This window comes from Egretta garzetta, unplaced genomic scaffold (assembly GCF_000687185.1).
Source record: "Egretta garzetta isolate BGI_Z169 unplaced genomic scaffold, ASM68718v1 scaffold299, whole genome shotgun sequence".
NCBI lineage: Eukaryota > Metazoa > Chordata > Aves > Pelecaniformes > Ardeidae > Egretta > Egretta garzetta.
The window spans coordinates 172,536-189,831 of NW_009260696.1; the positions used below are offsets into that span (position 1 = coordinate 172,536).

Genomic DNA, 17,296 nt, shown 5'->3' on the forward strand with positions numbered 1-17,296 from the left:
TAATAAATGCAATGTATTCAGAATTAACATGTACAAATATTTGCATAGCCCCAGCTAATTCAGTGTCATGTAGTCCTCAAGGCTTGGAGCACAGCAGGTTCCACACACCTTCCATTTTATACCAGTTCTAGGACTTTCTTCAGCACCTAATCCACACGGCACAAGATACACAATGTTTTCTCCCAAATAACACATAAAATCCTTCTAGCACAATTTACAGGCACATTATAGGGGAAGTTCTTTTCCCTCACATTCATTTGGGTAGCACTTCAGCACATACCCTTAGCAGTTCACATTGAACACTGAGATACCTTCACAGCAAAGCAGTTTGACTGCAGTTTAACCTAACTAGCTCAAGCAATAATTGAAGTGAGGGTGTAACAGCAGAGATTTTTGCTCATGCTAACCACCAGGGTACGTGCTCAGTGACTCCATGGTGCTTCTCTAACCCTGGCACGTTACCACCTGTGCCATACCATCGCCAGCGCTGCTGTTACCCACGGAACCAGATTCACTTGGTCCCTGCTGCAATCACAGCCAATTTGCTGTGTGCACCTTCTCCAACGTTCTATGCAAGCATCCCATCTGATCTGTCATACACGGATACCCACGCTTACAGTGAGTGGTAGAGGCACTTAGGTCACGGGGAGACTCCTGAAAGCATAAAGGTAGCTGCAAATACCTGGAAATACCTTTGCAATGAGGCTAAGAATTAGGAATGCCTGTGAGCTATTGGGTCATTAATTAATAGAAATGGTATAAATTTAACCAAGGCAACACAGATGCTTATCACATGTGTTTTTCATTGGTGTTTTGAGCAAATCTGTGGAGTGACCCCCATAGCGGACTCTACCAATACGCACTTGAGCAGATACACAGTTCCTTACATCCATGAAGAATTGCTGCAGCCAGTGAAACTCAGAAGATAATCTTTGCCTGTAAAAGATGATCTTAGTTCTGATAGAAACCAGGAGTCCGTAGAAAGGATCACAAATCGTTCTGTTCCCCATCTACTCCCACACGCTCCCATGAAACTCAATGTACTGGATGAGCCGGGCAGTACACGGTACGATACAACCTCTGCAGACCTGGACCTGCACTTCTCCGCTTAGTTCATCTTCTTTTTACTGGGTCTCCTGCTGTAAGTTCTCAGCTATTCTATCTTGTAATTAAATCCCTCTGAAGCACAGGTATTTGTTCCTACGCCTTGCCAAAAGCTATACCTGACAGAGATGCCAAGTGGTTTGCCCGAAGCCATTTAAAGAATTCTTTTTTTTTTTTTTTTTCAAAAAAAAGGACTAAACCTGACCACCTGGGGTTTTCAGTGAGGACCAGCTGTGCCACAGAGGCTAATGCAGACCACAGCATGCACAGATGAAGGAAAGAGGACAGGAATTTTGTGAAAAAGAAAGCATGGAGATAATCCAGGAAGAAGCATTTGAGAGGTCAATTAGGGAACCTTGAAAGGTTGACAATGTCCCCTTAAGCTTTATAATAGTGTAAATGATTCATTCATCATTCTTCACTGGTCACATAATGAACAGTTAGACTGTTAAATGACCTCAACTTTGCCTTGGGCTCTTAACTCCAAGCTAGTTACTGCCTGGCCGCCAAAGTCCTAACTATAAAATGAGTCATTAATGCTTAAAGAGGAGGAAAGTTCCCTGTCCACCACACAGAGGAATCTGCGCCTGGGGGTACAGCTCCCAGATGTTGTTAGCCCCTCAAAACACAGCACTAGGATAAGAGGGAGACTAGCCTAACCACAAAGGTTGCAGAGATAAGGGAAAAAAGCAACATGAGAGCACTCTGGATGCCCCAGCACCTTCATCGTCCATGAACATTTCACTCCTGGAGAATTTAATGCAGCAGACAGCAGCCACCCACTCCCCCTGCAGAGCCTCCTGCTTTGGTGGGACCAACCACCACAAGTCCATGCTAGCTTAGGCAGGCCAATTAAAATGACCTACTGTTGACAAATAGGAGAAATCTTCAGGCATCCACTCTATTTGTATCTAACTTTACCAATTATATCAGCTACTCTTACTAAAATAAAAGTTATTATTTCTGCTTGTGGAACTTGCTTATTTCTTACCTTCAAATCATTACAGCTACAACACAACTACCACCAAAGTGGACAAGTGGTTTATGGTTTAATTTGTGCAAAAATAATCAATTTAAAGCCTGGAAGAAACCAAGATTTAATTTAACCAGATTAATATCTTAAATCCTAAAATAGTCAATAACAACAGCAAAGCTAGACATTTAGAAAGGAACTACTGCACATGCATTAATGAACACCTCGAAACACATTAATAAGGTCATGTCAGCATGACCTTGTTAGTATGTTTAGTATATTTTTCTCAGGCAACGTCCTTCATGGACATTATAGGGAATTCAGGGACATAATAGGGAATTCAGTCCTTTCTATTCCAACAACAAAGTTTAAAATAAATACCAACTTCTGGCTGGGAAAAGCCTTCTGATGACTGTCCCCATATCATATAGCTAGTGAACTGTTTCCAAGCTCTTTGAGATAATGGGCAAAAGTAAATTATTTCAATATGTATGAATAATACTGCATTTTTATGAGCGTTGCTGTTACATTACTGACCAGCAGAAAGGCTAAACACGACTAGTTATTGCTGTGACCAAGGGCATCCTACTGAAAGGTGATCAGTTCAGAGTTTGTGCCAAACCATGAACCTTTCACATAGCCAAACTACCCTTGTAGGATCTCACCTAATCCCTGAGATCCTCTCCCAGCTTTTTGTGACCCTCTTCAGGTTTCCTTGACTGCCAGCATCCCCAGGTGGTTCCTTTTACTCAGAAACAAGCAAGAAAATAAAGACTCCTTCCATTTAGCCTCATAAACGCACATGCATACACTCAAAGGGATTAGGCTGCTAGCTTGGCTATGGGACTAGAGGTGATCTGCAAGCCCAAACACATGTCCATGTAAAAGCCAGCACCTCTCTGCCTTTTATCTGAACTCTAACCGGAGTTTCATTTTTCTCACCAACCAGCTGTGAACTAATTACAAGGACTTCTAACTAGTCCTGCTCCCTCTCCAAGCATATGGATCCAATTAAGTCAAACTGCAGCTGATTTTAATCAATCTTCCTTGAAGCAGCCAAACTTGAAGAATCTCTTCTCCTTCAGCTCCAAGAGTAGAGGAGAGCAGGAAAAGCAGGAGAGTAGTATTTGCATAAGGAACACTTCACATCCGCTTGGTTGCCTGTAAACACAAGGCTCCTAGCAGTAAGAAGTGCTAATTGAACACTCCTCAAGTCTTTCCTCCCACTTTATCCAAAAAGCACTGATTTGATCAGTCTCTTGTTCTTGGCATCGAGTTGCACTTTTCCACCAGCAGCTCGGGAAGATGGTCCAGATCGTTTCAGATAACTAAACCAACCAAACCTTTCACTGAAATCTCAGCAGGTCTGCCCACTGTAGGCCAAGCAGTAACAGCACATTGCTTTCCTGAAAGCCTTTTTTGCTTCATTGAAAGAAAGAAGGGTAGAGGAGGGGAGATAAAATTGTCTGGTTAAACCCGCTCTTTTCATATATTATTTGAATCCCTCTCCTGAGCCGCAGTTCAAATGTTTTTCTTAAGATAATGTCCTGGGCGACAGGCAGGTACCCTCAGCGGGGTGTAATTTCTCTACAGTCCCAACATTTCCTGTGTTTTTGTAATCTGAGGTTTTTATTAGCAGTAAAGACCTGACCAGTGAGTAATATCCATGCTAAAGTCTTTATACCAGTGAAGGAAAATCAATGCAGCCTGCAGCTAGGTGTCAAGAGCCAAGGGGTTTTGGAAGAAGGGGTGTGTGGATGTGGAAAGCGCCTTCAGCCATAATTCAAGCTGTCCCCACACAAGCACAGAATACAAAGAGATGTCAGACGTTATATACACTGCTGCGGATAGCTATCAGTATCTCGGTTTCTTTTTTTGCTAATTCTGAGCCCAGGGAACGTGAATCACACACCTAACACAGAAGTACCTTTCCGTGTGCTCACTTGCCCTCTGGCCATCAGGGTCCTGTAGTTCACGAAGTGGGCTACTGTTAGCAGCAGCCAAAGCAGAGATGAGCAAAATTCATGTGCCAATACTCGGACACAAAAGGATGCGAGGGGAGGCAAACATTTTTTGAGACTTTACTCCTTTCCACACACCAATACAGTCAAACACTGATGCTTTTAGTTACCAAACACTAGCCGTGTCTCCCTAGATTTAATTCACCACACATGGCTTTGTGAACCCAACAGGCTTCAGCCCAGTCCAGTGCAAAGCAGTACAAGCCTTAATTCTTCATCTTGCCTCTTCCTCTTCCAAATTCACAACTTTAATACATCCCTCCCATGTATCTTCCATTTAGTAGATACAACTCCAGGAAGTCAGAGGTTTTATTTTAAAAAAGAAGAAACTACAGATAAAGATTTGTCAGAAATCACTCTCATCCTACTTTGCTTAATGTCACTCCCTACTTCTCTTACACCTTTATTTGATTTAATGCCATGCTTTTCCTTTGTTTGTAATTTCAATCATCTTTCTGTTCAGTAAAATTTTCCTTGTGATTTATGTATAAAGAGTTGGTCTTGTTTTTTTTTCCCCTTTGCAATAAAGAGACTTTATTTTAACCCATCATTTCCCACTGATTTCTTTCAGAGATGGGAATAACTAACATGTCAAACTAGCAACATTTCAGTGACCTTATCTGAGCGTATAATAATATTTTCAGCATATTTGCTCAGCACTGATAGAAGAGGTGAATTTCTAAGCTTATCCTTAACTTAGTGGGTTCCCACTGTAAGGAACCTTTTTCCAATGTGTTTATAAAAAAAGTCATTCTAAGCTTGGCCTGCCAAGATATTTGATTCTTGAGGCGAATAAAAAATGGGAAGGCTGATCTTTTCCTCTCTGAGGAGTTCTGAAATCTTGACCATCCAGGTGGGCACATACTGAACAAAACTGACATTTTAGCATTCAGCTTCCATATTCCTATATTTATGCTCTCCTCTCTACTCCTCCTTTGGAGAAGCTGCTTTTGGCACCCAGTCTTCTAAGACACAAATAAGAAGCCAAGGAAGGGGAGCTACCTCCTGTTAAATAAAGAATTAAAGCGATGTCCTCAGACCTGGCAAAGCAGATGTAAGAGCACCTTAATTCAGCTCACTAACTAGCCATTTGGGGGACTGGCAGATTTCTCTTTCCTAGACCTGCTAAGCCGGATGACCACCTTCCTTCTCATTTCCACACCTACGTGCTATCTCATCCTTCCCATATAATTTTTACTCTGCTCTATCTGCAGGTCGTTCCTGTTCTCTCCCACTCCCTCCACAAAGTCCTGACCTGCATAATACCATTCCAACAGTGAGCACCATTAATGAGATATGTCATGGGGATCCTGTGATGAGCTTTCAAATCCCTTTTGGTGAACAGTACAACAGCTTTACCACTGTATGAAGGTCCCATCTTGTTCCTGTCACCACATTACTTTTCGACACCGTGAAAACTCAGCTATCCAAATGGTGGCTGCTGCAGATCTCCTCTACTGAGGACCAGAAGGCAGACAATTAGCAAGACTCTGCTGAAGACTGGACCTTTCCTCTTTGAATGTGCAATTTAAAAAGCTTGGTGTTTTGGCATCTCAAGAGCACTATAAGCAAACAAAGCAAAGCATCTCTAGGTATCACAAAGAAAATAGGGAATTCCTCTGGTCAGGCCTTCCTGGCAAGCCAGCAGCCGTTCTAAGACAATGTTGGCAGATTAAATGTGACCTGAGTGAGTTGTAATCTGCTCTGAAACCAAAGCTGCTGTTGTGTTTGTTGGAGACCTAAGCATCCAAACACCAGCCCAAACCTTTCATCTCCTTCCGATGACTGAAACCCAATTAAAGCAGAGCCGGGTGACAGGTTTCACACTAAACATGGCTCAGCAGAGATGCTCAGCAGCTCTTAGCTCCCTGCTTTATCAAAGCTGTCACTTCTCCTGTCTCTAGGAATTGGTAATAAAAAAAAAAAAAAAGATTTGATTTGCCTCTAATAGGTGTCAAGATAAAATCAATGGTCTGTCTGAAATCTGGGTAATTTCAAACCTGCAGGTTTTCTACCATGAAGCAATGTACACGAAAATAGAAAAAAAAAGAAGAGAGAAAGAAAGAAAAATTAAGAGAATGAAATGCTACAATGCATGTCTAAGAATTTGGAAAAAAAAAAAAAAAAAAAGATTTGATTTGCCTCTAATAGGTGTCAAGATAAAATCAATGGTCTGTCTGAAATCTGGGTAATTTCAAACCTGCAGGTTTTCTACCATGAAGCAATGTACACGAAAATAGAAAAAAAAAGAAGAGAGAAAGAAAGAAAAATTAAGAGAATGAAATGCTACAATGCTGAATTGTTCAGCATATCAGAGAGAACAGAGCAGAGAGAGAACACTGTTCATATAGGTGTCAAGATAAAATCAATGGTCTGTCTGAAATCTGGGTAATTTCAAACCTGCAGGTTTTCTACCATGAAGCAATGTACACGAAAATAGAAAAAAAAAGAAGAGAGAAAGAAAGAAAAATTAAGAGAATGAAATGCTACAATGCTGAATTGTTCAGCATATCAGAGAGAACAGAGCAGAGAGAGAACACTGTTCATAGCAGGATGAGCTTTGATTAAACAAACAGGCTGAGGTTCTTGTTTGCTCCACCACCTTTCAAACAGGAAACACAATAAAAGCTTGAAGCAACTCCCATGCCCCTGCCCTGCACAGGAAAGCTGTTCCCAAAATGAGAGCTGGCTGAACAGACAGTCTACTCTGCTGCTGCAGGTGCCCTCACCCTCCTTCAAGGAGGGTGAGACTTCCCAGATCTATCCAGAGTGAAAAGCTGAAGACCTGCCGTATGGAACAGCCTACCTCAGGAAAATGTAAAACACCCACAGTAGCACAGCAAAAGAAACACACCCTTTCATCCTTCTGACTCCACAGCTTCTGCTCTCCATGTCTGTGGCCTGGAGATGATGCTGTGTCATCCTCTCAACAGCACTGATGCTTCCTGGCTTGGAAAACTACTACCTAATGAGGCCACAAACTGGTGGTCTCTGTCTCCATCGCTGACAGCAGCAGGGGAGTCTTCAGTATGAATGGAGCTCGAATTTTCATACCAGCTCTGTGCTGTTAAGCCCTGACTACGCTTCTGCTTTGGCACGAATGAATTTGGAGACAGATAACTTATGATAGTGGAGTTATTTAAAATGGACCAGGTTTTGAGGTTCCAAGAAAAAAAAGAGGAGGTTCTAGGAAAAGGCACCAAAAAAGACAACTCAGTGGAGTTATTTAAAATGGACCAGGTTTTAAGGTTCCAAGAAAAAAAAGAGGTTCTAGGAAAAGGCACCAAAAAAGACAACTGCATTTGTGTGATTGCATCTGACGTCAGAACACTACAATAACATGGTCAGAGATACAGGTCTGGTGGTGCAGTTTGCATAGGCTTCCAAAAAATGCCCTGCCCAGACTGAGGGAAGCAACGTTGGGTGCTTTGAGCATTCTGGCACATTTGTTAGAACAACTATGGCGAATGGACCACGTCAGGCTCTCCAGCTGCTCTGCACCTTCACATTTCCTACCTGCAGAGTTAGCTTCTCCAGTTTCATTTCCAGAGATCTGTTCTCCTCTTCCAACTTGCTGCGTTCAGCTTCCAGCTCCTCAATTTTCAGCCTGGAGAAGAAATGAAAGTTAATAGAGACTGTCCCGGCAGAGTCCCACCACAAACAATCAAGTAAAACATAAAATCAAGAGTAGTATCAGATTATTCCTATATTCGGTACCTCAAAGCTACACTACTGAGGCAGTTAAAACATATGACTAAAAGATATGAGTTTACAAATAATATATTAATCATACAAAAGTATACTAAAAATATGTAACTTGAATATAAAGCAAATCTGATTTAGATACTCTCTGAACCACAGACTGAGTCTAGACCATCACGTTCAGTAACCACCAACAGCTAAAATCTCCATAAGTGCATCAAATCTCTTTTTGATCTGATTTATACTTTTGGCCTTCACAACACTCCTTGGCAGTAAGTTGCAAAATTTAATTATGTGCTGTATGAAAAATTAGTTCATTTTGGTTTATCCTTCACATGTGATTATTTCACTGAGTGCCTGTTAGTTCTGCTATGAAAAGTTGTGAATAATTGTACCATATTCCCCTCCCCATACCACTTTACAGGCCTCTGTTATTTCCTGAGGAATCTCAATTTAGTCTTTCCTCACATCAAGGATTTGCCATATTTCTGCTCATCTTTATGGCCTTTCCTTGTTCTTCTTCATGTTTTATATAGGCTTTCTGCTATGAGAAAAGCTAGAACTACAAACAGCACTCAGATGTATTCAGTGGTATAATGAGGCTTTCTGTTTTGTTCTCATCTTCTTTTCCAATAATTCCTAGTATTCTATTTGTCTTTTTAACTACTGAGCACTTACCTGGTATTTTTAGAAAACTGTTCACAATAAGGTAAGATCTCTTTCTTGAGTGATAACGGCTCATTTAGAGCCCACTATTGTGGGAGTAAAAGTAAAGGCATTTTTTCTTATGTGCATGGGGTTTGCAATTATTGACGGGCAACTTCATTTCCCATCTTGAACAGCATCATAAGATTCTTCTGACACTCTGAACAGTCTGATAAGCTAAATTATTTCATACTGTCTCAAATTCTGTCACCTCCCTACTCACAAACTCCTCTTTGTGTTGGACAACAAGTTCCCAAGAAAAACCATTCTAGGACCTAGTGGAAAACCCTCGGTATTGTGAGAACAACATTCATTCTTTGATTTTCCATCTTTTAACTCTCTCATAAGCAAATTAATGGAAGAAAAGTGCATCAAGCTTTAAAAAGCAGAAAGACGTTATGTTATCTCTGGCTCAGGAAATCCTAGAGACAAGGCACTAGAAGCCAGGAGAGCCTTCTGCAAAGTAGCTTTGCCCTATTAGCACGGTCATCCACCACCGGCCATCCCCACAGACAGTACACTGGGACAGCCAGCCCTCTGTGACTTTTATATTCTTATTAATCTAACAAAGAACCTTCTTTCTTATTCCATTCCAAAGTTTCTTTGTGACCTTTGGCTCAAAGCCTTTTGAAAGGTCAAATATATTATATCAACCACGTCAGCCTTAGCCAAATGATTGCTGAATCCTTCAGAGAACTCTATCAAACTTGTTAGGCAGGAGATATTATTATAAAAGATTTGATATAACATTTTTGCTTGCATTTAAGTACAGAGTACAAGCACCTTAATGCTGCCGCAAGAACCTCACCTTTTGCATGTTAACTTCCTGGGATTAACTGTGTAACTCATACATATTAACATCAATCTTTGCATTCAATTTTCTCAGGATCCTCTTCCAGAACTATTTTTAAAAAATTAATTATCTTGCTTGATAATACTCACTTTTCAATGATCTAAATTAAGCTGAAAATCCTTGCACCATGACAATAAACAACACACCCATCTGCCAGCATCTCAAAATTATGCAACAGAAATTTCAGGTACAATGACGAAGCCGTCTCTCCTATTCACTGGGCAACAGTAACAAACTTTTCCATAGAAGCTGGTTGATCTACAACATGCTCAGCACAGAAATGTCTCCTTTATAAATATGCAGCTGGAATTGCTTAAATTATTTGTAAGCCCGACCCCTGCTGGTAATTTTCAGATATTATAAAGTATCATCTTTTTTCACTCTTGGAGGCTTCTAAAATGCCAAGGAGCAGCTTTTAGCGTTGTCCAGGCCATTAAAAAATATCATCAATAATTTCCAGAAGAGACACAAAGCTAGCGGGGATGGAGGATGCTGAAGAAGCAGGAGACTGAAAAGGTCGGAAAAAATGGAAATTCAAAATGGAATTAATGCTTTTAATGTCGTGTTTCTAAATGGATTGCAGAACAGGCCACACGAAGAGCAACGTTTTTCTCTGAGGAACAACAGCGCAGCAGCTACTGAAAGGTCAGAGCCAGACACAGGACTCTCATCAGTACTTTCTCCATACTTGACATGCTGAATTTTAATTTAGAACAAATTTCTCCCCATCCAGCCTCCCAAATAAGCTGTGATGTTGCTGTTATCTGCCTGCAGACTTTCTCTCCGTGTGGAGGTTTAAGCTCAGGCCTCTTAGATGCCCTTTAAAAATCATTCATAGCAGTCACCAGAAAACACAAAGATCTGAGACAGGAGCAAGCTGTAACAAGGGTAGGTTTAAGTCATTGTATTTTTGTGCTATTTCACCTGCAATTTTAAGATTTAATGATTTGTTCGTGCCCTTTGTGCCTCACCGAAGAGCGAGCGTCGAGCCAAGGGCCGGGGTGCTGGCAGTCGGGCAGCAGACGAACCCAGGCCGCCTGTTTCGCGACGGAAGCTCACCAGGAGCTTGCCCTTGGGCTCATCCCTCAGGTGCCTGCTCCTCCCCAGTAGCCCAGCTATTGGGGTAGCACTGGGGTATCCTGCTTTCCAGACACAGCCTGGGGCTCCCCGCTGTGTGCCGGGGGCAGGTCAGCCTGCCGAGCTCCCCTCCATGCTGCCTCGGCTCCGCTCTCCTTCAGAGCCAAACTTGCCACTTCCTCTGCTCTGAGGACCGGGAACACTGCTGTAACCTCTTTGTACTGGAGAGGTTTTTAGGACTGACTAGTGCTTTCACTACTTATAGAATCATAGAATCATAGAATGTTTTGGGTTGGAAGGGACCCCTAGAGGTCATCTAGTCCAACCCCCCTGCAGGGAGCAGGGACACCGCTAAGTAGATCAGGTTGCTCAGAGCCCCATCCAACCTGGCCTTGAATGTTTCCAGGGATGGGGCCTCCACTACCTCTCTGGGCAACCTGTTCCAGGGTTTCACCACCCTCAGTGTAAAGAATTTCTTCCTTATATCTAGTCTAAACCTACCTTGGTTTAGTTTAAAACCATCACCCCTTGTCCTGTCACAGCTGGCCCTACTAAAAAGATTTTCCCCATCTTTCCTATAGGCCTCCTCTAACGTATTTTGAACATTGTTAAGTGTCCTGGATCTCCAGTGGGAAAGCATTAAGAACCATTAGCAAACAGTTTGTGCTATTCTAGCTTTGCTTTCCAGCCCTGGGGAATTCTTCCCAATGGCAGAGAGAGAAGCAAGGGAAATCCTATCTATATATAAACACAGCAAAGCATTTGCAGCTGGTGGTTAAGATACGGCAGTCAAATATTGAAAAATATTTACTTACTTGGCACTTGAATTCTTTCATTTACGTAAATTCAGGTACAGGGCCAACTGTGTACTGCTTTCAGATGCACCAGCATCCACAAAGGCAGCTTTAGTCTGCATACACCTTGTGCTCCCTCTGTCCAGGGACATCTGCACAAGATATGTGATGCTATTTTATCACCAATTTGCATGCCTCAACTTATTATATATGGGAGTTACTTTCAGGTAGGGAGAACAATCAGAGATAAATTCATGTGAGAACCACAAAAAGCAGAGTACAGAAACATCTGGGTACAGCACAACCATCTATCAACTTAACGTTTGGCCTGGAATGAACGCTGGTGCCCATTTTAAAAGCAGCCTTGCGGCACGAGGAAGGAAGAAACATCAGTTACTTTCTGAAATCTTGACACCATTCTCCAGTTTTGTGATACAGTGAAAAATCATTTGGATTAATTTCTGGAAAATTTACCAACTTTTTCTCCATACAGGGGTTTGAAAACAGGAAAATACTTAAACTCTGGCAAAGATCTCTTTGCATTTCTAGAAGACTTTTCCTGCATCAGATGCAGACAGCTTAACCCAGAGTCGAAGGCTCCACAGGCACAAGGTAAATTCAAGCCTTCTCCGCAGCCTTTCATAAGATCAAATTTAGTGCAAGGATGAAGATTCATTGGCATTTGCTCAGACTTGTGGATTCTCCCACTTTTGAAAACTGAGCTTCATATTGCCTCTACTGCATGTTTCACTGTCCCAAATTAGAAGAGGGAACAAGAAGAAAAAAAAAAAACAAAAAACCCTACAGCCTCAGGTCTCCTGAAATGACACTTGTGAGAATCAGGAGACTTCCCACCATGTGCGATCAGTCTGTCTAAAAAGCGCTTAGATGGTGAGTGACGGCTGCTAGAGAGGCCAGGCTGGTTCTATTTTAGAAAGGAAGAAGGGGGGGAATCCATTTGATTTTCAACAGCATCTAGGCACTTCCAAAAGTCTCTCTCAGTCCAGAGCTTTTCGGTGGAGTTAACCAGTGACAACTGCCCACCATCACCCCTTTATCTTTCTTTTATTTGTTTTTCATGTTCTCAGATGTCTTATGTGATTGCATGGATATCGCCGATGAGGACATGTCTGATGGAGGCCCCATCTGCGAAGAGGACATGGCCATGTGGAAAAGCTATTGCTGAACAGGAAACTATTGAATAGAGCAGAAAATGTATGTGTTGGGAAGGCGCTATTAAGGGATCCAGATGGCACTGAGATGGTGTTAGGAGCAGAGCAGACAGAATTCCAGCAAGTGTGACTAATAGGCATTGGCAAGGACATGAATTTCTTTTGAATTACTGTAACTCTACCCAGTCACTAAATCCACAGAAAACATTTAGGATTTACTGGGGTTGCAGTTTGACAGCAGAAAGAAAAAGTTCAGATTTGTTCCAGCTGAAAAGGTCCTTCAGCTGTTGCCACTTAAGTCTTTAGTGAGGTTCTTTTTAAATATATTACTTTATTTCTAGGTTCTGAAATACTAGTTATCACCTGGAATACACAGTTATCACCTTCCCTCTAAAAGGTGCTAATGCCTAAATGCTCTTTTGCTTTGCTATACCCCACAGTGCCTGAACTCAACAGTTTGACCACTTTCTCTTTCTGTAAGATCTGCAGAATATAAACAAATATGATTTCAGTGGGAGCAGCAAGAAGTGTGAGAAATGACAGCATTAGCACCGGCTTTTATTGTCTCTTCGGAAACGATGATGCTGGGAGAGAGTTTCACATTTAAAGTTATAAAAGGTCTGACGAAAGAGCACTTTGTTCTCAAGAGAAGGAGGAAAAACTGATAAAGTCTTTCAAGTTTCTCACTGAAAATTTACTTTCCATACTAAAGAAAAATGAGACAAAAGATATATTTTTAAAAGCTCTCATTCACTCACAGGAGGTGAATACAGATTCAAAGGATTAATATGGATTTTTTTTTTCTCCTTTATGTCTCTCCTGCTTTTGTTTTCAGAAGTTAGCTTCTAACCACGGGGGTGTATATGGAAATGCCTGGAGGCTCACAGTCCGTTCCTGCTCTGCAGACTCCCCTCGCTGGCTTCTGCTGGTTTTCCTCTATTTTTCACATTCCTCCATGACAGCAGCTAACTGGAGAGGCTGGGCTCAGTCCAGAAGAGCAGACACATCGTACGGTAGGTTAATGGGATTTCAAAGACCACAATAAACCGAAGAAATGGAAATAACTCCCTCATAAGCTGTGGCATTTCTTTCCCCACTTTCCAATTCCAAAGTTTGCATTCTTCCCCCCGTTTTCTGCCAGAATTCATTTCTGGCAGCTGTCTTTAGAAGGAAGGAGTAACAGTGGAGCTCGTGTTGCTTGCTCCTCCTTAACAGCTACATAAAATTGAGTAAACCAGCCTTGTAGAGGCCCACAAGGACACAGGAGGAGGACAAGCACAGCAGACCTAATCCCTTCCCATACTAATCTCTGTTCTCCTCCCTTCTGTTCTTTAATCATAGCTACCCAATTCGCCTCTGTTGTATGGAGAGGACACATCCAGCCGAGCCACGAGGAGCGTTCTGGTGTGGACCACAGCATATCACTCCTGAACCCCAAAAGCCTGGGGGAAGATAGTGATTTATCTTGCACTCCTTTGAGAAGAAAGGACTCGGCCCAGTTTCTTGTCCAATGCACAGAAAATGCCAGAAAACACAAAATAAGGCCCAACCATATACTTTGACTGCTTAAGCTTAGAAGCACAAGAAAAAAATCTTTATGGAGTCAATTCTGCAATGCTGAACGGAGTCCTTGAGAGCCGGCAAAGACACCAATAGTAGCCAACAGTAAGGAAAAAGGAGCAGGGACTGGCTTACCAGCCCTCCAGCAAGGAGAGCTCCAGCAGAACGAGAACGCTTTACTGTTAGAGCTGAGCAGCGAAAAGGGTGATTTAAAACAAACAAATCCATGCTTTTTGGAACAGTTTTGTAGGTAAATGACTAGCACCAGAGCCTGGGACGAGTATTTAAATCAGCCGTAACAACAAAAAGTGGTTCAGTAAAAGGTGACAGAAAAACCAGCCTGGAATTAGATCCTGGGACTGTGGCCTCTGTGCATCCATAGCCTCAGGAGCATGCAGTAGAGAAATGGGAAAGAGAAGAAAAGACAAAAATATCATCGTGAAACAACTGCAGAAGCTTAGGCTTTTTGCTGAAACAGCTTTCAGTGTACGGCTCATCACTGGAGAATAGCTCCGCACCACCAACAGCTTTACTGGGAATAGGCCTGTATTTCTGTCATACTTTGTGTGGAGGCTTTGACACAATTTCATGAAAGGAGGAGAGAGATGAGATTAGTAGTCAAAGAAATTATTTAAAAACAAAAAAGAGGAAAAAAAATTATCTAGAGGGTTTTAGCGCTACCTTTGAGCCAAACCTAGCACCACAATCCCATAACAAGCAGGTACTCGCGAGCTCCACTTGTACCTGCCCAGGAAATCGTTTTTTTAATGCATGGCAAAGCCAAACATCTTTATCCCCCCTGCCAAGCGCCTTCTGCAACATGAAGTGGCCCTGGACTATGTGGCAATCCAGCTGTTTCCCCCACACATGCTGTTCCTGAAGCTGCTCAGTTAACAGATGGCAAATGCTGCTCGGTGAAGATAAACACCGTATAATGAGTCTTGGAGGTGAAACTAGAGAGACTGAACGTCTCCGACATGAAAGGATGCCGCATCCCATACCAACCCAGGGAGGCAGAGACCAAGGAGGTGCTGTAGGAATACTCTGAAAACCTTCGGCTCCCAGAAGACAGCAAGCAGGATGCTGGCTTTACTGACAGAGAGGCACAATATTAATCAGGAGCGACGGGTTTAACGTTGCCGAGGAGGGGCTGAATACTTCCACAGCAGTACAAACATCAGGTTTCAGAGGGTCTAGTGTGCCTTAGTGAAGGGAAAACCTGAATGAGCTTGGGTCAACCAAACATTCACAATACGCAAAAGCAGATGGAGACACATTTACCCCCCTGAAAAAGGGAAGCCATAGCATACTACCCTCTACCAGAACTCAAACATATGACGGAATAGAAAAAGGAGATGTATGCCTTAGGTCTTCAGAACTATTACACCACCTTGAGGGACCTATGCTCCAGGAGTGAGTCCCTAAGACTAGGTGTACAGCCCTAAAACTTATTGGAATAGCTTAGCTGAACATGTGTTATTTTCAAACACCTCCCCTCTGCTATGGAGCTGGGCATCCAAAGCCATAAAACAAGCTCCAGAGGCAAAGCACAAGAGCGAAGTCATAACATACAGGCCAGTAATTTCGGCATTCTGCTTGCTGCAAAATCTTGCTTTCAGTCCTAAGAGGCAGTAACGCTTTATAGTGATGGAGCTGAAAATATAAAAGAATTAAGAAATGAAACTTGAGCCAGAGTCTTACATCAGCTGAGAATAAAAAACTCAGCCTGTCAGGATCTGATTTGCTCAGCTTAAATAAAAGGAACTTTATTAAACATTCAGAAACAGATGAACTTTTCTGTACTCAGTATTTATTGTGTCACCTGCTTTGGAATGGAAGCTGTAAATACTTTAATAAATACATGGAAAGGTTGTCTAGCTTCACTGTACCTTTTGTAAATGCTCATGTATCCTCTGCTGAAATGCTGTTTTGTAACTTCTCTTTCACTGAATCACAACAGGTACCCCTCTGCCATCTGCAGCAATGCACGAGGGGAAACATCCCTCTTTTATCTCCAGTGCTACATGCACATCAGTATTACAAAAGCTGGATTCTAAACCTCTTTACACACATGTCAACAGATCCTGTATTTACAGTCAAGATTTGGTCAAAACAAGAAACAAAGAGCAATGCTGTTTCCACAGGGAAGAAAGCCAACAGGGGGAACAGTGACGCAGGAGCCAGTCTTATAAATTAACTGAGTACGAGAGACCCCAAACATTAGAAGAAAAGAGCCTGCAGCCTCCCAAAAGGCAGAAAGGCTTATAAAGGATCCAAATGCAGGAAAAGGATCCAAATGCAGGAAACTTATCTAAATGCAGGAAAGATGAGGGGCTGAGGCTTTCTGTTAACGCTTCATGGATTTCTCATGTCCATAAAAGCTGGTGGGAAAGTAAAAAGCGCGCTCAGGATAAGAACATCCTACTTCAGAAATACAAGGAAAACACGTCCTGATTGATGCTATCATGCTGTTCCCCGAATAGCAGGCAGCATATGTACACAGGCAGTCTATACACGTATATTTTTTCATGCATTGTAGCACAGTGAGGTCCTGTACCTGGTGTTCTACCACAAGATGACAATAACCAGAGCAGGCAGTGAAACTACCCTGGGCATTTCCCTTCTCATTAGTTCCACTGAAAATAGTAGAATCTTCTCAGCCTTCCCCTTGCTTTGCCTACCTGAGCATGTCAACCTCCTCCTTGGTGATGATGGTACTTTGATCAGCCGTGCACTCTTGAGACTTCAGGACCTTCATCTCCACCTCCAGCTGCAGAAGAGAAAAGGCTTTAGTTCCTCCAGTACTAATAAGGGGGACACACAAGCAGCAAAGGGGAAATCATGGCATTCTGCACAGTTCAGACCATTCTCAGGATACGGACATGAAGCACAACTCTTCATGTGTTGAATGTCAAAGCCTCGGTTAACCCTGCTTCCCTTTGCAATGCCTTTTGCCTTTCCCCAACATTTTCTCCGAGGTAGACGAAGCACAGAAAGTTGACTCTTTCTCAGCAAAGCTTCTGCTTCTCATCCAGATCCTTTCCCAACCCATTCCCATGGATAATGGGATGCAGAGAATTATCTGTGTGGTATTAGGAGCTTGCTGGTACCCAAGATTCAGTATTGACACTTCAACCTCATTTAGCTTCAATTCCTCCCCAGAAGAAATGAACCACAGGATTATGCTCTCTTGTCTAGGACAACTCAGACACATACATTGAATCCAAAAGACTGGCAAATATTCCCAGCACTTTCAATATACACTTCTAGCTCAAGCTGATCAGGTAGGTCTGGTGGAACAAACGATTAGGAATACTTTCTGCCTCTGGCCTTGT

General features: G+C 42.4%; 1 protein-coding gene across 1 annotated transcript in view; it reads right to left on the bottom strand.

Annotated features, from left to right (window-relative positions):
* Positions 1-17,296, bottom strand: part of MAD1L1 (mitotic arrest deficient 1 like 1) — a 392,177-nt gene that overhangs the window by 159,051 nt on the left and 215,830 nt on the right. Inside the window, exons 13-14 of the mRNA XM_009645922.2 lie at positions 16,643-16,731; positions 7,615-7,705 (exon numbers count right to left, since the gene is read on the bottom strand). Of these exons, the coding sequence (XP_009644217.1) occupies positions 7,615-7,705; positions 16,643-16,731 (180 nt within the window). The remainder of the gene's footprint in view (positions 1-7,614; positions 7,706-16,642; positions 16,732-17,296) is intronic.